This window comes from Calypte anna, chromosome 6 (genome assembly GCF_003957555.1).
Source record: "Calypte anna isolate BGI_N300 chromosome 6, bCalAnn1_v1.p, whole genome shotgun sequence".
Classification (NCBI taxonomy): domain Eukaryota; kingdom Metazoa; phylum Chordata; class Aves; order Apodiformes; family Trochilidae; genus Calypte; species Calypte anna.
In genome coordinates, this window is record NC_044252.1 from 2290610 (window position 1) to 2312238 (window position 21629).

Genomic DNA, 21629 nt, shown 5'->3' on the forward strand with positions numbered 1-21629 from the left:
TCCCTTCCCGCCCCTCAGCTCCCGGCGCCTCCGGTCCCGCCTCCCGCTTGTCCCTCCCTCTCTCCTTCCCTCAGGACCCCGCTCTCACACCGGGGCTGCCCTAACGCCCGCCTGCCGGCCCGCGGCACTCCCGCCGCCCTCCCGGTTGCCGTTCCCGCTGCCTCCCGTCCTACCCCGTCCCCGTTCCCCGGGCGGCAGCGCTTTCCGCCGTCGGGGCGGCGGAGGGGTGAGGCGGGCGGGGGAAGGCGTCGGGTAGGGCGTCCCCGGCCGCCTGGGGTCCTGCGGGGCGGCGGGCGGGCGGGCGGATCGGTGTCTCCTTCACTTCGCCCTCCAGTGCCAGCGGCTGCAGCAACGCGGCCTCCTCACCGCCAGACCCTCCCGCACCTCCCGGACCCGCTCCGCCCGGACCCGCGCTACCCAGGTGCCAGCCCGGGCCGCCACCGGGAGCAAAGGGGACGGGGGAGGGGGGTGGCGGGAGCGGGAGGGGAAAGCGAGCGGCGTGCGAAGGGCTGGGGTTGGGGTGGCGAGCGGGGCTGCGGGCCGCGTGGGGTGAGGGGCGGCGGGGCGGGCAAGCGCCTTCCCGGCGCCCGGGATAACGGCGAGGGGGGTCGGGCGGGGGGGGGACGGGGGAAGCGGCGGGGCTGGGGTTCTGAGCACGCCGAGTCTCTTTCCATCCCCCCCCTTCGCTTTTCCCCCCGCGGACTTCCGCGCCCTGCCGGGTGCAGGGCCCGGGCCGCCGTTACATAAGGGTCGGCGGGGAGGGCGCGGCGGGCGGGCGGGGGTCAGGGCGGGATGGCCAAGATGGCCGCGGCGAGGAGTTCACCTTGCGGCGGGCGCCGCGGGGGCTGGCGGCGGGCCTGGGAGCGGGCCTGGGAGCGGGGGAAGGCGCTGGGCCCTGCGCTGGAAGGGTGTGTCGCCTCCTTCTCCTTCTTTGCTTTTCCTTGTGGTGCCTTCCTCTCCCCGGGGGTCCGGGGTTTTTTAGCCTCGGTTTCGGTTTCTGAGCGCGTTTTCCCATCTGGGTAGTGTTGTTTTATCCCTCGGGATCAGCTATGGGTGCTGGGGCCTCCTCCGGGAGCTGAGTAGGGAGAGAGTTGGAGCGAAGGTAACGAGGTAGTTTATTGTGCCTTTTGGGTTTTTTTCCATTTTATTCTAATTTTTTCAAAGCTTGAGCTACAGTGTAGCTCTAAAGGTCAGTGGTGTCCTCAGGGTATTTTAACGAAGTGTTTTCTGATTAGCAGCATTTTCTTCAGCACTATGTACTCTGCTGGAATACGATTCTAGTCACGTTATTGCTTTTGTTATTTTTTTTTCCAATTGCACTACTACTTAGTTTTTTTTATTCTAGTCTGATCTAGCCCTCTAGCTTGATCTTCAGTATCCCAGGATCTTTAAATGGTTAGAAATCTCTGTGGAAGTCCTTTAATTGTAGGGTGTGAGGGATTTCTGAAATACTACCTTGAAGGAAAACTATGTTGTAATACTTCTGACAGTATTAATACCTTTTTCCTCTTCTTGGGACTGTGTTTTTTTTTTTGCTTTGTCTGGTTTCTTTTTGTTTTTTTGATTTTGCTTTTTTTACAGAAGAGGAGGGCGTTTTTGTGTCTCTTGAGTGACAGATTAATCAAACTTTTTCTCAAGGTGGCATGAAACAAAGCTAGGGTGGAGCCTCCACTTGTTTCAAGTAGATTCTGCATTTTTGAACTGGGGAATCAGCTTATCTGATAGATGCTTTCACGACAAACCTCTTGTTACATGGTACTTACATTTTAGGCAGTTCTAATTATTAGGTTTTAAGTGAAGAACTGAAGAAAGTGCCTTTTGAGTATAAGAATTTGCCAAACCTAGCTAACTTGCCAGCGTTTGAAGGGCTCTTTTTTCCTTTTTGACCCTGTTTTCATTTCATGAGCATTCTGATGATGGCAGTGGCTTGTCAGGTATTTAATATACCCAAATTAACTCTTTCTTTCCCCTTTTGTTCTTCTCTGTCCCTGTTGGTGCAGGATTAGACCAGCAGCATGACAGCTCTACTCTGTTTTATATCTTTGTCACAAAACTTGCATCTCCAGGCTGTATTGTCTGGCAAATACTCATTTTGATACTGGTTGGTTTTCTTGCAAAGGGAAGGATGCTTGACTAGGTCAGATGAAACAGCAGCATCCTTTTTACTGTGGTAATCCTTTGAATTTAGGCACAGATTCCAGTTTGTTAACTTCTCAGGACCTTGCTGCTTAACATAAATGTCCTGTCTGCAGTGGTTGTCTGGTCACATTGGAAACATTTAAAACAAAACTGAGAAGCTCATTTATTTACACTGTAAAAGCATGTATGTGTTAGAGGCTGGTACAAAACTTGAAAACAAGAAATAATTTAATTATTCTTCTGAAGATGGTAGTTAGAAGCGAGACCTGTTCATTAAATGGAAAATACATAGGCAGATCTCCCCTAATTTTTTTTTAAACTAATGAACTGTACAGTTTGCTGCATAGCAGAAGTTTAGAGGGGAAAGAGCAGCTTTCCCACACTTTCTCAAATACACACTGTTCAAATACCTGCTTCTTTTTATTGAATAATAGGAACAATTTAATGCAGTTCTGATACAGAATTTTCTTTTCTGAACTGTTACTTATTATTGACTTGAACTTGGGCTAAGCCTTTTTAAGCTTCAAATGCCCGGAGTCACTTTCACGGTTGGTTTGTTTTAGGCTGTGGTGTTTTTTTGTTGTTGTTGTTGCTTTGTTTGCCTGGTTTTTTGTGTGTTGAAAGACAGTGTACTTTAACTCTCTGGAAAAACCCAGACTTGTTCTCTATTCTTTAGCAAGCAATGGATGTCTTACTGCTCTGTCTGACCTGGTCGTAGAGTTTAGAACTCCTTACTGAAAGAGGAGATTTAAAATATATTTTAGTTAGATGGTGAATATAGATGTTATTGCCTAGAGGAGGCTGAAGTTACCTTCTTAAGGCTTGTGAAGGTTACTTTCTTAAGGCTGGAAAACTGAATTAGAAATTGTAGTAAAATAAGAAAGTCTTGTGCTTTACCATTGCTTGATAAAATAGTTGGGTTTTTTAGATAGTAGGAGTTAATGAATTAAACTATATACAGCAGGTGTAATCAGTTTTTTTTTTTAATCTTTAGTTTGTTTGTTTAATGTGGATCCTGTTGTGAAATAAGAGCCTGTTGAGTGGAATGGTGCCCTGAAGCAAGTTATTCTGAATCGCATGTTCCAGGAAAGTTATCCCTTTATGTAGATAAGGCTATGAAAATATGGAAAGAATTGTTTTGGACAGAGAGGAAGAAGGAAAAAAGAGCTTACCTTAATTCTGTATTAGTGAATATACTTGGAATCTTGCAGGGATTTGCAGAAGATATCTATATCCAGGTGTTGAGAATTTAAATATTGGATAAAAATAATACCTAAAAATGAAGGTGACGTTTTCTGCTTTCAATTGAAAGTTACCTCAAGAGAGTGCTGCCTGGGTGTTTTTGACATTCTGAAGAGATTTTTCCCATTTAAATCAATAAAAACCCCAACAAGCAGACCATCAACAAGAGCAAGATAAACAGTCAATTATGGTATTCTGACTTTCTCTGCCTAACAAATGTGACCAATTTGTTTGAAAAGATTTCCTTGTGCTTGTGTTTTGCCTTTTTATGGTGCTTCTCCAAGTTAGTTTCATTGTCTTCCCCCCTCTTTTCACATCCTGGGGGGAGTTGATGAGTTTTTTAAATATTCTCTGTTCTGTGTATTTTAAAAGTTGAAAAAAAAACCCCAAACCAGTGCCACTGTGAGTGTCCTTTTACTGGTGCAATGCTGGGAAAACAATGACTGAGGGGAAGGTGCAGGCAGAGCAGGATCTTTACAGGGGGGACAACCACACAGACTTGGGTGAGACCTTGGGCTGGTATCTCTGATTAGGGAGGCAGGGTCCTGGCTGGTCCTGAATGACAGGTTCTGTTCAGCAGTGACATTCCAGGAGCCTCCTCGTCTGGGAGAGGAACATTTAGAGAGAGCATTTCTCACTGACCCAGCACTCCTACTTGTTTCTTTTAAAGAAGGCAAACACTCAAACTTAAACCTGGTATTTGGGGGGGGGAGGGGGGAAAAAAATCTCCTCAGGCAGATTGCTAGTTAATGGCATTAGATGTTGCTTCTTAAATTATATGTTTACTATTTAAAATCTGGGACAAATGGTGTTGCAAACCAGATGCACACTCTTTTTACATATTGAAAATAAAACCCAGTAGGTCCTTTCAGGTAATTTCTGTAATTATCTGTCAAATTTGACTTTGTGGATCTGTGTTATAGTTATTCAAATTCCCAGTTTTCTGGAAGTGTTGATTTCTGGTAATTGAAGATGTATAGAGAAATCTACTTGAAAAAATGAAGAACTGGGTGGTCTTGTTATAACTCTCTGCAAGCAGATGACTAAACCAGGAAAAACATTGGGTATTCCTAGTGAACATCACTGAAAAACTGTAGGTATTTCACAGAATTGTTTGAGCCATCTTTTAACTGCCTTCATGTATGGATCTGCTTTAAAGTGTCTCCAAGAGTTGTGGTGGTGGTGTTTTTTGTGTGATAAAAGATTGACTATTAACAAGTCCATTCCTTTTCAGCTCCAATGGCGATTCCTCCATCATATGTAGACCTTGGCAAATCTGCCAGAGATATCTTCAATAAAGGATATGGTAAGAATAATACCTTTTAATCAAACACAGGGTTTGTGGGGCAGCAATGAATTCCCTTTTTAAGCCTGTGTGTAAAATTGAATGGTGGGGGAAGGTGTGTTGTTCTACTGTCATTACTGTCAACTAACATCACTGAGGGCTTTCTGTGGGCTGTTTTGATGTGAAGTCTGTTAAAACTTAGTGCTACAGCCACATAAATGCCAGATGTACACAAGTATGCCATGTTGTCAGCATTGGGTGTAATTTAACTTGGGAATACACTTTGTTTACCAGTTTGTCCTTGCCACAGTATTTGTTAATACAGAAAGGTATAAATACCACTGTAACACTATAAGCCTGTTTTGGAGTAGAAAGAGGAATAGCTATTGGGATAAAGAATCCCTCAACATTTTTAAATGCTTTAATAGTAGGCAGTGGTGCAGTTATTCTGCTCTGTCAAAGTGTAGTTTCTTTCTAGGTATTGGGAACTCCTATGGGGGCTTTTTTACCAAGACTGTTACTCAGCTCTAAGAGTAATAATGTGGATTGACTTTCCCGTAAAACCTACTTACGTTTCAGTTCCAATAACTGTGTATTTCCCAGTCACCTCACTTCTAAAACTTTTTTCACCTTGAGGTATTTCTTCTTGGTGCCAAGAGACAAACTGTATGGATTGGGGTAGCTCTTCAGAGGGCATTGACTACAAAGCTGATCCTGTCCTGGGAACAGAAAGAAGATGCATTTTGTCAGTCACTAAATTTGACTGTTGGAAGTCTTTGTTAGTTAAATGTTCAGTGTACAAACGAGAGGCTACTCTCACTTTCTGTGTGGTTATGACAGAACTCCTGGTGTGTTATGGAGTGGCCTCCTCTATCCCCTACCATCTAAAATATGAGTGTTACTGAAGTCAGTCTATACATGACCCATTGCTGGGACTGCTTGGAAAAAACAGATTCTTGGAAAATGTGCATTGTCTTAGTTGAAGTCTGCTGTTGTAACTCTGGATTTTTTTATTTTTTTTTTTTAAAGGTTTTGGGTTGGTGAAACTGGATGTGAAAACAAAATCTGCAACTGGAGTGGTGAGTTTAAATTCCTTTTATTAACTATCTTTTTTCCATACACATTTTGATATTTAATTAATTTAATTCTGATATTCTATCTATTTAATCTAGGTAGAAACTACCTAGATGCTGCTAGGTAGTTTATAGGTTATATGAATGATAAACTTTTAGTGTAAGGTGGTTTCAGGAGCCCTAAAGATCTTTATCCTGAACGTGACAGGGGTATCACACTGTTCAGTAATCTTTGTAAAATAAAAAGATTTATTAGCTGTCCCTTGTTTTACATCTCAAGGTTAACAAATAGCTGACACATTTTGTAAGGATGATATCAATCACAGTACTCAAAATTTGTTTCTAAAGTACTTTTTGATACTCTTTGTATTTGGTGGAAATTTCTGGCGTTTCAATGCTCGTGTGAAGTATTTGACAGGGGCTTAGCATCCTGATCTTTGGCTCCTGTTTAAAGGTATTGAAGTGTTGCAGTAATTTTCCATGCAAGATATCTTGGTCATGCAAGCAGTCCCTCCTGTAACTTTTATCTATTTTTAGAGCAGACTTTGAAAAATACAGATTCTTTTTTTTAGTGTGTGTTGGTTTTTTTCACAACTGGAAGCTCTAGCAGTGTAACTGGCTGTTAGAAACAAGATGTGTGCATTATATGCTGTGTTTTCTCTGTATCCCAACTGAAGCACAGTTTGCAAGAGCCCTGCAAGTTGTTCTTACTTTAGCTTGTTTCTTTCAACAACCAGTAATCCTGGTATTACTTGCAAAATCCAGGCCCTCATGTGAATACTATCAAGTATAAACCATCTTTCTCAGAAGAAAGGGCGACGTGTATGTACTGCAGATGTTTTAGAACAGAGATTTAGGAGATAATGTAATAATTTGCTGCTCCTGAAGCTGTTACCACAATGATTGCAGTCACATATACCCTGTACAGTAGGAACAGCACCAAGTAAGAAGTGCCACTTGCACTAGACCTTACTAGAAGTGTGCAAGTGTGTGCATGGTTTAGTGCTTCACTAAAATAATTCAAGTAAATGTCTTGGCTAGGGTTAAATTCAATCAGCCACCATTAGAGAGCAGTCTCATGCATGCTTGTGCAAGCTTTAACAGAATAAGAATGCTTAAGGACTTGTGATTCCAAATGTGGTCTTAAATTAAAATCTGTGTTTCCTGAAGTTCAGTGTAAGGAGTTGATTTACAAATAATATTGTGATTTTGATTTTTATATTTTTAGAAGTTGAAATACTGAACTTTTTAAACCCTAAGGGCAATGATACTTTGGTGGGAAGAACTCCCAGACATATATTTGCAAACCAGACTTTTATGTCTAGCAGGTATTGCCTTTAGTTTCTGAATACTGGTACACAGAAACGATTCATTCTGTTTTTGTGAGAATCCAGTGAGATACCTCAGGGACTTCTTAGTTTATTAAGGAGGTGTGAGTGGTATTGCTAACTTCTAATTGCTTTCAAGAATTCTAAGTGAGGCTGTACCAGAAGCATAAAATCGGGCTGTTGTCTTGTCTTCCAGTTCAAACATGAATATTCTTCCTGGGTGACATTAAACCGAAGTGTCAGGGCATAGAAATTTTACAGATCCCAGTGAAAACAAGTGTTGCCTGTGGCTTGTGTGAAGCTGGTGCATTATTTGGCTGAGAACTCTCTTAAAAAGCAGCAGAAACCCCAAAACAACAAAAACCCCACCCCAAACTACCCACTTCACCCCCAAATTAAAAAATGATGGCATTCTGTGACATTTTACAGTTGTACATAACTTATCTTTGGAGGTGGTTGACTGGACAATACATATGTGATCCTAAAAGAGTTTTACTGGAGTTGCATTATGTTCCTGATAGTGTCCTTGGCTCTGGAATTGATTTGTAATTTCCTCATTAGCAGTATCAGACTTGAACTTAAATTTCAAGAGTTTTTGTCAGCTTTTAAGGAGAAAGTTTAAGGTAACTACTAGAACTACTGTCCTGTTTCTGAGTAACATTGCAAACCTGTACAGTTTGTAATAGTGTCAGGAACACTGCACTTGAGACTGGGGGCCAGGGGGCATGAATTCTCTAGTTTTAATTCTCCATGTTCTTTCCTTTTCTCCCTCCACAAGTTGTAAACTTGTTGCATAGAATAACAAGCTCTTAGGGCTTGCTGAAGTAACATCTTTTTTGGCACTGTGTAATGCTTTCAGGATCACATGTATCTTCTTTCACATGGGCACTGTCCTTTTTAGGAATTCACAACATCTGGTTCATCCAACACAGACACTGGGAAAGTGAATGGGAGCTTGGAGACCAAATACAAGTGGGCTGAGTATGGGCTGACTTTCACAGAAAAATGGAACACAGATAACACTCTGGGAACAGAAATTGCAATTGAAGATCAGGTAAGAGATTAAGAGAGTATTTATTTGTTTTACCTAGCAGACTAGCAGAACTGAATGTATAGCTTTTCTTATCTTCTCCCCATTCAATTAGATTGCCAAAGGCTTGAAGTTGACATTTGATACAACTTTCTCACCAAATACAGGGTAAGAATTGTTAACCTTTTAACCTTATTGGGGGCAATACCAACATCTGTGGTCAGTAATCATTCATCTGGTCTGCTGTATTGACAGAGATGTTCACACAGAGTTCTGTTGATTCAGATTAACAAATCCTAATGCTTAAGGCTTCTGCTCTTCAGTCTCATGCTTCGTGCTACAGGATTAGCATTGGACATTTCACAACAGCCCACTTTGCTTATTTCCTGGGGTAGGAATACTTGGAAGACTGCAGGAGGCATGGAAATGCCTCTGTGTTCATCACAAAATGCCTGTATTTAGTAGCCCTGGGATTTCTTGGTGGGCTAGCTGTGCTTTGGCCCAGTCTAGGGGATGCATGTGCATGGCATTTAGGTAACACTGTAGAGTCACACGGCTGGAATTTAGCAGTTCATTGAGTAAGATCAAACCTTGTCTTAAAGTAACTGTTTCTCTGTTTCAGAAAGAAGAGTGGTAAAATTAAGTCAGCTTATAAACGTGAATGCCTAAACCTAGGCTGTGATGTTGACTTTGATTTTGCTGGACCTGCAATCCATGGTTCAGCTGTCTTTGGTTATGAAGGCTGGCTTGCTGGTTATCAGATGACTTTTGATAGTGCCAAATCAAAATTGACAAGAAATAACTTCTCTGTGGGTTACAAGACTGGAGACTTCCAACTGCACACTAATGTGTGAGTACTGAATGTTGTGTCCAGGTGTACAGAAGCAGCTTTTCTCTACCTTGTACTCAGAATATAAATGGTCAGGGTGCCTTTTTCTCTGGGAAACTAGGTAGCTGTTACTTCGTATCACTTTTTCAAAACAGTAAATATTTGTGGTTTGTTAGCACTTCCAGTATAATATATACCACAGCAGTGCAGTGGTTGAGTGCAGCAGAGCTGATCACTGCCTTTTCCAGCTGTCCCATCACACTGAATTGTATCTGACTGTAAGGGCAGTAGATTTGTTTGAGGTAAAGCTTTGCACTCTTTAAGTAGGCCAGCAGCACTTTCTGGAGCAAGACTAGAGCTTTGGTTTTAAACTTTTCCAGTAGATACATCTTGCCTGTCTGGGATGTAAAGCACATGAAACACTTGGAGTTGTAACTAAACAAGTGTAAGACTTGATTAGGAGTTTTATTTGGAGTTGCTGCCTTATTAAATGTTGCTCATCAGATCAAAACCTACTGAAGGAAATGGCAGTGTCAATTTAAGTAAATAAAAATTTACTAGTGCCTTTAGTTAGGAAGTAACTTAGTCGATTGTTGAGGTAGAAATTTGTCCTTTTGAAGGGGAAGAATGGGGTTTGTCTGGATTTATGGGAATTGAGGGTTACGGAAGGAAGCTACACAGCACTTCACAGCTTGAACTGTAAATACTCTGTTTCAGTTCACTAATGTCAAAAATTGTAACACATTTTTCAAGATCGTCTAGGTCATAGAATTCAGAATGCCTGTTTCCTAACCACAATTATCTGTTAGTTTTGTAAAGATATAATCTGGAATTACGTTCATGTGTTTGAGGATTAGCTGTAGTCCACTGAAATATCTTTTTTCCCTGTGAATTATTATAGTTTAATTTTGCTCTGAAGCCTTCCTTCATCTCCTCCTGTCAAAAAGCCTGAAACAACTCAAACTTAAGAGTTCTTATTTTAATACAAAATGGAAGCAATTATAAATAAGCATTGGGATTATGTAAATACAGGAAACTAACTCTTGTTCTTAATTTATGCAGCAATGATGGTTCAGAATTTGGTGGGTCAATTTACCAGAAAGTGAGTGACAGTCTTGAAACTGCTGTCAACCTGGCTTGGACAGCAGGTAGCAACAGCACTCGTTTTGGCATTGCAGCTAAATACAAGTTGGATTCCACTGCTTCTATCTCTGTAAGTATGGTTTTACCCGAAAGGGTTCTGCTAAGCACAGTTTGTTTTCAGGTTCTGTGAATCTGTGTGCTTTGTTAGTACAACAAAAGGTAATAGGTCAGGAAGCCTTCTAGGAATTAACCTTACAGGCAGTTTTAATTAAGCCAGCAGTCTTTAAATTCTGTAGTATTGCATACAGCAAAGTCTCTTAGAATCTGACTGTCAAATGTTGTGCTACTGTAGAAGACTTAAGTGTGCTTATTAACAAAAAATATAAAAAAGCCTTCATGTCTAGTTCTCTAAGCTAAGAATATTTTTAAAACCAGTTGTTGGAGAGCACTGTCTGTTCTCATGGTAGGAATTCTGGCAATAGGGGTTAAAAAGGTGGTAGGCAGAAAAGTTTTCTCTGTTATAAAGCTAGAATTGAAGGTGGATTGTTGGAAGCATCCTACAGAGGAAGTGATGCAAAGTGAGATAAATACTTTTGCACAGACTTGTTATGATGATGATATGAAATATGTTCTGCTTGGCTGCTTGGTATCTTGCCAAGTCTTTTGTAATAATAGGAATGTGGAAGATTGTTTGGAAGTGGCTTGTGCTGGGACACTGGTGGTAAATTGCTATGGCCTTCTGAAGAGGGGAGAAGTGGGGAGGTTCACTTGCCAGCCTGCATTCCAGCAACTGTTCTCCCCACCCTTACCATCTCTGCTCTGAAAGATATTACTATTTCAGCTCTAAGTTGAGGGGAAAGGGTGTAGCTTACTCCAGTAAGCACAAATATATTGAAAGAAAAGTAGAATTTGTTTAAGTAGATAATTAAGGTCTTGCCATAGTCATTCTAGTTTCTGAATGATAACAAAAACCTAATTAGTTACAATGCTTAAATTGCTTTTGTCTTTTTTTTTTTTTCAGGCAAAAGTGAACAATTCTAGTTTAGTTGGAGTGGGTTACACCCAGACCCTGAGGCCAGGTAAGGATTACTACATTGTCACACATATCTATATTATGCATCACCAAGAAAATGTTTGAGATCTATGCATTTATTATATAGCTGTTGGGCCCCCCCTTTTAAAATAATTTAGTCTTTAAGATGTAGTAGGTATTACAGTAGCTGATGCTGTACATTAAACCTTAATCTAAACAAGGCAAATTCCATTGTATACAGTGGTGTATCTGCCTTGTGAAAAAAAAAGTGGAGCTCTTGTGTACTTAGCAGCTAGTAACTAAGTATATCCGCATGATTACCTGATATTAAAAAAAAAAAAGTATCTGCCTTGATTCACATGAAGAGCTTAAGGATGATTTCATGGGTAAATGGATCCTTCTGTGGAAATCTTTAGAAGAAAATAGTGAAATGGAAAAAGAGCTGCAACTGGGACCTGTAATGATGGAGGATGAGTTGCACAAAAGCTAAAGCTACTCTGATTGTTTGTTGTAAATGTGCCCTTCAAAAATCTTACAGGTGTGAAGCTTACACTGTCTGCCCTGATAGATGGAAAGAGCATCAATGCTGGTGGCCATAAACTTGGTCTTGGCCTGGAACTGGAGGCTTAAAAAAGTGAAGAAACTGCTGCAGAGAAGGGATATCAGAAGAATTTGGCCTTAAAATGTATTTCCAATGTGACCAGCAGGTTTTTTGTTTTTTTCGTTTTTTTTTTTTTTTTTTTTTTTTTTTCCAAGAAGGATGACCTAGAACAAGAGCTGTATTTGAAGTATTTAGACAGTTACTTGTTAGCTGGTTTCTAGATAAATTGGTTACCCATCTAGTAAAAACTCTGCATTAGTGCAGTCACTGAAACATTATTTAAATGTATTTAACTGTTTAATGCGCTACCCACAAATAATGAAATAGACATTTATGAAAACTGTACAATTGTGTGCATGTTTGTTTTTATGTTCCTTTTGACATTCAATATTGCTATTGAATGAAAAATGGATCAGTGGATGTTTTGAAATGAGGTCGATGACTTTGTTAAATCACCTGAAGTAGAAATACATTTGGTATCCCAAGACAAATTATGAATAAAACAAGTACACACACATCTTTGTGCCTCAGATATTTTAAGAGTTAAGATATATGAGGGTAGTGCTCAGTTAAGTTTTAACTTTTAACTGAAAATAATCCAAGACTTGTAGTGCTCTTTACCTTTGTGCAATTAAGGACCCCGCCCCACCCATGGCAACACTGAATATAGATGGTTTTCACTTGAACAGCTGGATTCCTCAAGCAAGTTGAATGTGCTTTTCTGTCAGGTAAGACTTGTCATGACACAACACTTTAATTCCTCCTGTGTTCCACAAGCAAGATTTCCTGCATTACTTGTTGGCCTCCTGATGCAAAGAGGGCAGAGTGATGTACTTGGTGCACCGAGACATTTAAGAACTGCTCCTTGATGCTTTTGCTTAAGGGGTGAAAAACCTCACCACAAACACACCTTTTGCTTATGTTTGTATGAAGTGAGACCTATCTCTGCAACTGAATGTAACAGTGTAATGGTATAACGGCCTGCTTATCCTAATGCTGTGAGAGGTTTCTGCTTAAAATGACTGAAATAAAGGCTTAATTTTAAATGGAGATGGAGGAAAATGCATTCAATTTTGCTTTCCCTTCGACTAAGACATCTTGGCAGATAACCCATATGAAGTCCAGAAGCATGAGGAATAATGGAAAACCTTTCATGTTTTTCCAGGACAGAATAAAAGGAAAGTATAGGTACTTGATCTGTGAACATAACATCCCTTAAGGTCAAACATAGCTAGCTGAATGCTTTTAATGTGATATAGATTAGATACATATAGCTACAGTGCTAGCATTTAAGGATGTGGATTTATTGAGATCACTGGAGCCTGCTTACAGTTTCTCATAGCTGAGAAGGGCATCTTGGTAGTCAGTCTTGCAGTCTGTAGTTCACATCAGCTTGTTGTAAAAACCCTAGTGATTTGCTTCCCATCTTGTTCTGTCCTGCATTGTTGCTCTCAAAGTCAAGTTCTCCAGTTAAGTAATCTTGTAACATGCCTGTGTTTATGCTTTAGCTATGGAATAGCTGTCACCTTCCTTCCAGAAGATAGAGCAGAGCTTAAGCATCAAACTCAGGCTCCTGAGTTGGTTGCTGGTGTTTTGTTACATGACAAACAGAAGGCTTGGGAGCATTTGTGCCTTGGAATACCTTTACTGCTGTTGTCACTAAAGGCCATTTTCTGAGGAGTTCTTTCACTTCAAGCTAGGGAATGTGCAGACATCTGAATTTTAATATGGGGTGTTTTTTTATTGGTTCATTGCTTTTTTTTTTCCCCTGTATTAACTATCTTTAGTGCTTCACAAAGTATGTCCAGGCTTCTGAAAAATATTAAATACAACATGCTGTGTGCCTGCAGCACCTGGGCAGACAAAAGACTCATCTTTTCCCTGTTTGCATCCTTAGACTACCAGCATGGCTGTGATACTGATGTTTCCCACTTTTTGGAAGCTTTTGATAGGGCTATGGTGGTCTGACACTTTTGGGGTTTTTTGTTTGTTAGTATTTTTTAATTAAACCTTTTCTTCACTCCCTGCTCACCTCTAGCTGTTTTTCCAAGGTCAGAAAATGGGAAAGTGAAATGAATAGATACTGCAGAAACTTCAGCTCTTTGTACAAGTTAGTAATGTAAGGCTTGAACCTATTCATTTTGCTCTGTTTTCATGTGCATCACTTCACTAGTCCTCAGTCTTTAAACCTGAAGTAGTTTCATTTGTTATAATGCTGATAGGCAACAGGAGATAAAAAAGGGCTCTGCAGTAGTGAAGACAACTGAAAATCTGAGTTTTCCTAAAATACTCTGCCATAAATCACTACTTGGAGCATAAAAACGAAGTTCATTGTCTATGTCTTGACATTTCTCAGGTGAGGCTGGCAAAAATGGCTTTCAAACTTTTTTTTCAAGTGTGTTACAGAAGCTGGTGGTGTCATTTGAGTTCTGTGGTAAGAAATTCCGATAGTCTAAATAGCTCCATTTTGTTAGAACATGTAAAAAGCCTTAATGATAACTTCAAAGTGCTAGCCAGCCTTTCCTCAGGTGTCATTCTGAATAAAATAAAACCCCTTGGGATAACCAATGACCTGAGCATGGCTGTGCATCTTCTTTATGTGGACTGTAGCATTGCATTCCTGCCTGGGACAGTTGGGAGTTGGCTTGTCTGTGTGCATATTTCAAGGGCAATTAATTGTTCTTTCATAAAATAAAAAGCCTGTCACATGAAGTTAAAATGCCCTGGGTTTTTCAGGTTGCTCTGAGTGACTCGGACACTGATGTTCTCTCATGTTACTTGAACACACATGTTCTTGCAGTGCTGTAGAAATCCCCCAGGTTGTTTCAGTTGGCATCGCTATGGTGGAGTCTTCAAATTTTGCGTACTGAAATAGTTTAAAACTAGGAAATTTGTTTTGAACTATTTTGGAAAAGGCAAGGAAGTCTTTCAGCTCTGAGGCACAGGTGTTTGTCTTTCCCTTGGCTATTGCTGGGATAAAGCCAGGTGGAAATAGAGTGTGTTTACTGCCCTCTGATGCCCTGTTCTGGTGTCTGGTTTACTACTGGGCACAAACTACTGCAGTTTAATCCACTGTGACTGCACTTCTGTAGGAAACAGATCACAGCCCACACACTGATGGTTCAGCCCAGGTTCTGTCAAAGGTTTCCTTATACCAGTCAGGGAAGGCAGAAGCAATTCTATGGAAAGTAAGGCACAAATGACAAGGACTGTGGTCCCCCCTGTGGCAGCACTGGTTTAAAGGCAGGAACAAATGCTTCCTGGGAACTGGCAGAAAGAAAAACCTGAACAAAAAATATATTTTGTGGCCCCAAAGGGCACATCTGTTGCAAGTGGGTTCATCATGTTCGTCTGCCTCCCTTTGCGGTGGAATATTTCTGTTCCTAAACTGGAATAGGAATGAAAACATTACATAGATTATTGTAGTGCACATTAATTGTATTTTAGTGATGTTTATCATTATTGTTCCTTCATTGTTACTTTCTTGTTGCCCCTTGTGTCTGGCTTGCCATGTACTGCTGGGTCAAACAGATATCAACAAGCAACTGAGTTTATTTTTCTGAGCCTGAGGTATGGCATCTAGTGTAGCTGCAAGTTTGATACTGAATCTCATGCAGAAAGAGGTATTTTATTGATCCATGGTGGCACTAGTAAAAACACACATCTTTATTTAAGAAATACCAAGTGCTGCTTTGTTGCTCTCAGAGCTGAGGTGGTGGGTAAGGGCTGTGAGAGGGGCATTTATTTATTATTTATTTATTTATTTTATTTTCCTGTACAGAGCTGTTTTTCCCCGGCAGCTGCTGAAAGAGTATTATTGTAATTTAGCAGTGTTCATTTAGCCCCAATCCAGTCCATGACGGGGCGGTACCGGGGCGGTACCGGGCAGGGTTTCAGCGGTCTCTGGGGCTGCCCCCGCCGCGCTTCCCGCCCTTCCCGGCCGCGTGCCGGCGGCGCCATCTTGTGGCCGCAGTTCTCCTCTCTTTACCTCACGGGGAGACTTCGTCCCGCAGAGCAGCCTCGGGTGTTCCTCAGGTTCTTCGGCTCGCATCCTGACAGAAATGTGCGAGAAAACTCAACCCCGACCTTGATCCTGAGGTAAAGAAGCAGAGGAGGAAAACCCCCCGGGCTCTCTGGGTGTTTTTCAGCCCAAGGGAGGCGGGCAGCGCATGTGGACTGCTGAGGGAGCCGTGTTCGCTTGCGTGGACTACAGCTGCTGGTTGTGGGCGCAGCCCCTGTCCTATCTACACAAAGTTAATGAACGAAGCAGGTAACTTCCCGACTGCTGCTCTTCTCCTGTCTTCATAATGCTATTCTAGAAACCTGCAAATGGCTCAAGATCCCTTGATTTCCAGAGAGATGCTCCAGCCACCTTTAAGCAAGGCTTGCTGACAGGACAGGGCACGCACACCAGCTGCCAAAATAAAAACAAAACAACAACACAACAAAAGCAGAGGGCAAAGGGGAAGGATTCAAAATATTGACTGAGTCATCTTTTCAGGGTTTATGGCACCCTCCACCATCATGATGGGGCTGGACTGGCTCTGGTGGCCCTGGGGCCATGGCAGCAGTGTGCAAAATGGCTGCCACCTGGGGACAGTGGCACAGAAACACAGCACTGCTGTATGGAGCCACTGCACCACCATCCCCTTCACACCGAGGGGAAAAGCTGTTTTTCCTGGACAAAACCAGAAGATGAGTGCATCCATGGTGTGAGGCAGTGATCTCATGCCCCACTGCCTGCTCCTGAGGTGGGCTGCATCCTGTTCTCCACTTTGGGGATCCCCCCCTTAGTCTTGGGCACCTTGTTTCCCTGCCCAAGCAGAGCCTGCAAACACCTCTTTTTACCAGGTGCTTTGAGCCCCTCAGCTGCTGGGGGGGTTGGGGGCAGGGCACTGGGTGTGTGTCTAAGCCAGATTTAGAGCTCTGGTGAATTTTTTCCTTGCTGCTCTGTTGAGTAGATTGTGTGGGTTACAAGTGATCGTGAGAATCACCTGGAATCATTTTCACTTCTCTAATTGGCATCATGTGCTTTGGGGAGCAGAGGAAGTGGTGTTTCTGCCTTCCCCTGGTGGTGGTGCTCCGTGTATGTCCTTTCACTTGGACAAAAGCCTTCCTGTAGCAGGGGAGAGTCTAGTGGTCCCCAAACTGCTGCAGTGTTTGAAAGCAGGCTGCTTGTTGTCATATGTAGAAGATTCATCAGTTGGAGTGAACAGAATCACCTCTGATGGACATCTTCATGGACGTCGAAGTGGTGACCTGCATCCTCCCTGGCACCAGGTAAGTGTGAATGGGCATCTCTGATGTTTCAGGAGTTAATGTTTTATGGAGTATCTTAAGAAATGGCAATTTCTGAAAATGGCAATTCACAAATGTGTCTTGGGGGGACTGTAGGCTTCAATTGTGATTGAAGAAATATTTTTGGTTTTGCTTTTTTTGAAGTTCCTGGGGAAATCTGGTAGAGCATTGAGTTGAAATGCAAAGCTTCCAGCCTAATGCTTTGCAGCAAAGGCCCTCTCTGCGTTGAGGGTACATCAGCATGGCCTCGGGCTGCTTACAGTCCACCCATACAGCCTGGAGATCACCTGGTTTGACTTTATCTTGCTCCACATATGGTGTGTTCGTGATTGTGCATGAATGTGGAGTGTTGGCTGCCAAGTCAGCACAGCCCAAATAATCCCCCATTCAAAATTTCTCCTTTTGGGCTGTCTATAAACAGTTTAGTTCTAGGATCCATTTGCTGCCTCTTCCTTTTCCAGCAGCAAATGGAGAGAAGGAAAGAGAAGTGGAGAAGTATCCAAAATACAAACTTTCCATAAAAAGAAAAGCCTTAAAAAAGCCTTCCAAGATACCTTTCCTGTTGTATAGGAAAAGCCATTCTTACCTCTCCTGTTTTTTTTCTTCCTTTCTACATGATAGCCTTTGAATCACTTGGAGGAAAAGTACAGGAATTCAGTTGAAATTATTTGGTGTAGCTGCTACAGTCCAATTTCTTTTTATGGAGATGAAATAAGATAAACATAATGCAGAAAGAAAAGATAATTAAACATAGAAGAGGCAGTTATAACTTCAGCTGGGGAGTCTGGCTCCCTAATTTCTTCTGCTGGAGAAGTGTGACCACAGCACAAAGCCTCTTGGCCCTTTTGAGACCTAGCAATCCTCTGTTGGCACAGGCTGCCTAAAACTAGCTATTTTCCTGTTTATAGGTTCTCACTTTATTAGCCTGGAGGCAAAAAGAAGTAAAATGAGACCTAATAAGGTCAGGAAGGAGCACATAAGAGGTAGAGTACTGGAATGCTTGATCATAAAATTAAAATCTGTGTTATAATGCTTATATGTAACAGGGATGGTAAAAATGAAGATTGCTGTGCAAATTTAATACATCTTTTGTAACCTTCTGAGTGCTTAGCTTTGCAGCCTTAATCATGTGCTTTTAATTCACTTTGTGGAAATGACCATAAATGCTTTCTAAGGTCAACAGGCAGACTCCAGCTGTAGATCTGGAGTTTTCATTAAGAGTTCACCATAGTGTATGGCAGGGAGTTTAAATATATGCTTTTACTTAAGCTTCAGCTAAAGAGCATCACTCAGTGTCTGGCATGTGAGTGACTATGCTGACAGTCAAGAAGGGAAAACTTGATAGCACCCGTCAGGGTAACCAAAGCTGCATGAGAGAAGGGAGTGTGATGGGCTTGGCAGTACTTGGGACCCTTTCTCTAACATCAGTAGGGGTTTTGGGGCCCCAGATCTCTGGGTTTTGACTGAGTATGTGGTTCTGTGGCCCAGGCCCTCAGCAGGACATTTTGCTAGCTCCATCTTGTTTCTTCCCCTGACCTGAGGAGAAGACTGTTGACTGCTGGTGGCAAGAACTCCTGAGAAATGACTGCCTAAATTAGACAACAGCTGTAGGAAGATCCAGAGGTGATGTAGAGGTTGGCTCTACTCAGCTGAGGAGAAACTGCAGCTTTTTTGTACAGGAAGTTTTGTCAGGAATCTGACCTAGTGAATGCCATTTTGTAATTCACTTGATAATGAATTAATGCTCCTCTTCACTAGGGATGTCTTTGATGCTCACTGGAATATGATCTAGCTCTGCTGTTCAAAGGAAACCTAGGCAGGCTCTGTAATTTCTTTCAGGTTGTGTTAATCTCTTTGATATAATACATGATGGCACAGTAGTTGCACAATTAACTGTGCCTTCCTGCTTTGGATTGACCCCACTAATTACTTTACATTGAAAAGATAGATTAAATTTCTTGGGACAGTGTTTTATAGCATCTGACATTCAGATGGCTAGAGGACATTGAAGGTGACACTGCTGGAATGGCACACCAATACCCTGCTGGTGTGCCCTCAAGGAGACATCAGTAGCTGGGTGCAAGTTGTGGGTGAAAGCACCTGAGGGACCCTTTCTTACCTCCATCCTTGGAGTTTGGCCCCACTGAGGTGGAAGCCAAGTGGGTCCCCTTGCACCAAGCAGTGCAGGTCTCTGTGCTCCTTCCTCATCCCTGTGCAGCCTAGCAGCTCTGCATGGCTTCAAAGGTGTCCATGGCTGTCTGACAAACCTTTCCACTTCTGCTGGGGTTGCAGTTGTGGTTGCTCCTTCTGCTCTCCAGCTTTTGACCTGTAGCAGGCAACTTGCAGTAGGCAAATGCAAAAATATAAAAGGAACTTAAAGAAATGAAATAAGCATTGAGTGTCATAAGGCCCAGGCTGTGTGAGTTTATATGTTACAGGCAATGGGGTAGGACCTGTACAGTAAACAGTAGCACTTAAAATTTAGCATTTTGGATCTCTATATATTCTCCTAGTTTTGTACTTTTTCTGTTTTTTTAATAGCTAGGTGCTATAGGAGATGCATGATTTTCCTACCTTTGTATGTAAATTACTAATGTTTGCTTCCTGACAATGCACAAGTTTAAAGATACAAGTTACCTGTAGGGCAAGTTTGAAGCTCTTTAGCTGTAAGCCTAACTTACCTCCAGGTGATATTGTTAGGTGGAGTCCCTTTCTGGGCCATAACCTTATGGACTCCTGTGGCCACGGCACACAACATGGCAGGCAGAAGCTGGGTGTCCTGTGATGCCATCCTCCTCTGAGAGCAGGCTTCTTTTGTTGATGTTTTAGATTTGTGGATTTTATTCAAATTGTCGGTGTTGTCAATGTTCAGCCAGGCCTTACCCTGGGTAATGAACACTGTGTTGTGTGTGTCTGCAGTAGTTAGGCATTGCAGTTACCTGTGACAGCAGTTCTAACACTCTTTCACTAACTAACTTGTGCAAATCTAATTTCACAATGTCAAAAATTTACTACTTTCAGCTCGCCAACAAAACCCAAGTCCCTACCCCAGTGTAACTCAAAAGGTTGCTGTGAAATTGCAGAGACTTGGCTTTACAGTAGGTGAACAGGAATAAAATTATGAGCCTTTAAACTAAATAATAATTTTTTCCTTGTAGCCCAAGATCTGTTCAATCAATAATCTTCCTGCTAACTCTGGGGAGAATTTTAGTTGCCTCCATAAAATGTTTTAATTATTTAAAATCATAAAATATAAGTAGGCACAATTTGCTTGGAAGTCATTAGGGAAATGTATGAATAAGAAGAAAAGATAATGTTTGCTTCTGCATTAATTTAAAGCAGTCTAAAATATGAAATCTAATCCTGGAAAGCAGTGAGTTATCAGCCATGTTTACTTTTTCTATAATAGGAATAAATATTAAAGCAGCTAGTTATGTGCTTATCCCTACAGTATTGCACTGAAGCAAAAAGGAAGATAAATAACTTGTCTGAAATTCCACATTAATTTCCCTCTTTTACAGGTTTTATGTTTGTTCATTTCCTTTTTCAAAACATTACTCTAGAAATTATTATAAAACAGGTGAGTTAAAAACCACCAAAACAAATGCATGAGACCAATTTGTGTGTGATTGGAATTATGCAGCAGTAATGTTTTATACTCAGGCAAAATCTTTCATCCCTGTGCAGTCAGAACATACAGCTGTGAAATACCACAGGGCTTGGCAGACAAGAGAGCAGAGAAATTGATCGACAAGGAAGCAAAAAACTCAATACACCAAGTTGTTCTGAAGAAACTTCAGTGCTCACTGTGGCAGGAAATGTTCAATTTTAGCTCTTAGGTGTGCAAAGGAGAGAACCAGCTTTGTTGTTCCCTGCTCCTGTTTGGGATCCCATCAGGAACTCCTACCCTAAAGACACTTATTTATGGCTTTCCACATTTTCATACTGAGAGGGGTGTGATAATGCTGCTCCTTCGTAAATGAAATGGGCAGTAAAATCAACTGTGCTGCAAAACACAAAGAGATGGGTCCAGATCTTTCGTGCACGGGGACCTTGTAGGTTGTCAAAATGTGTTGGGGTACCTGTGGAGATAAACAAATGGAGATAAATTCAACAGATAAAAAAGCCTCCATGACTTTGTTAAAAGGAGGGATGGCAGTGCCAGAGGTTCAAGCAAATGCTTCTTTAGTTTTCCCTTAGGCCTGCGTCAACACGAGAGGCTGCTGATGCTGCCAGCTTCATCCTCTGCATGGCCCTGTGGGATAAGAAGCTGCAGAGTTGAAAATGCAGAACTGGGCCTGAAGCATTCAGCCTGTTTCTACCCTTGCACAGAAAGTTGTTCCATTCTGGGGTGCAGCCTTCTCTTTTGATTTCTGAGCACCCAGAGTGTTTTCTCAGGGACTGAGTTACCAGACCAGCAGCCAGGATTGCATGTTTTCATTCTCATGGTGGCTTCTGGGAGCTACTGCACTAGAGAGGTTTTTATTATTTCTTTTTTCTTGCACAATCCTTCAGGCCTGTTTGCTTCTGAGCAAGTCCCAGCTGTACATTTGTCACCTTTGCTGGCCTCACCCATCTCAACCTTTGCAACTAGAAGTGATGAAAGTGTTGCATGAATGGCTGGGTGGTAGTGTTTGGCCACCAGCTGTGCCTCTAGGTCAGCTCTCCTTTAGGGGTGGAAAATCCTG

At 41.9% G+C, this 21629-nt stretch overlaps 1 protein-coding gene across 1 annotated transcript; it reads left to right on the forward strand.

Moving 5' to 3' along the window:
* The first annotated feature begins 238 nt into the window (after positions 1 to 238).
* VDAC2 (voltage dependent anion channel 2) lies at positions 239 to 12693 on the forward strand. Its single transcript, XM_030452928.1, has 9 exons — positions 239 to 421; positions 4616 to 4687; positions 5696 to 5745; positions 7969 to 8121; positions 8213 to 8265; positions 8720 to 8947; positions 9989 to 10139; positions 11031 to 11088; positions 11581 to 12693. The coding sequence occupies exons 2-9, from the start codon at positions 4621 to 4623 to the stop codon at positions 11670 to 11672; spliced, it is 852 nt and encodes a 283-aa protein (XP_030308788.1). The 5' UTR covers positions 239 to 421; positions 4616 to 4620; the 3' UTR covers positions 11673 to 12693.
* Positions 12694 to 21629: the final 8936 nt, after the last annotated feature.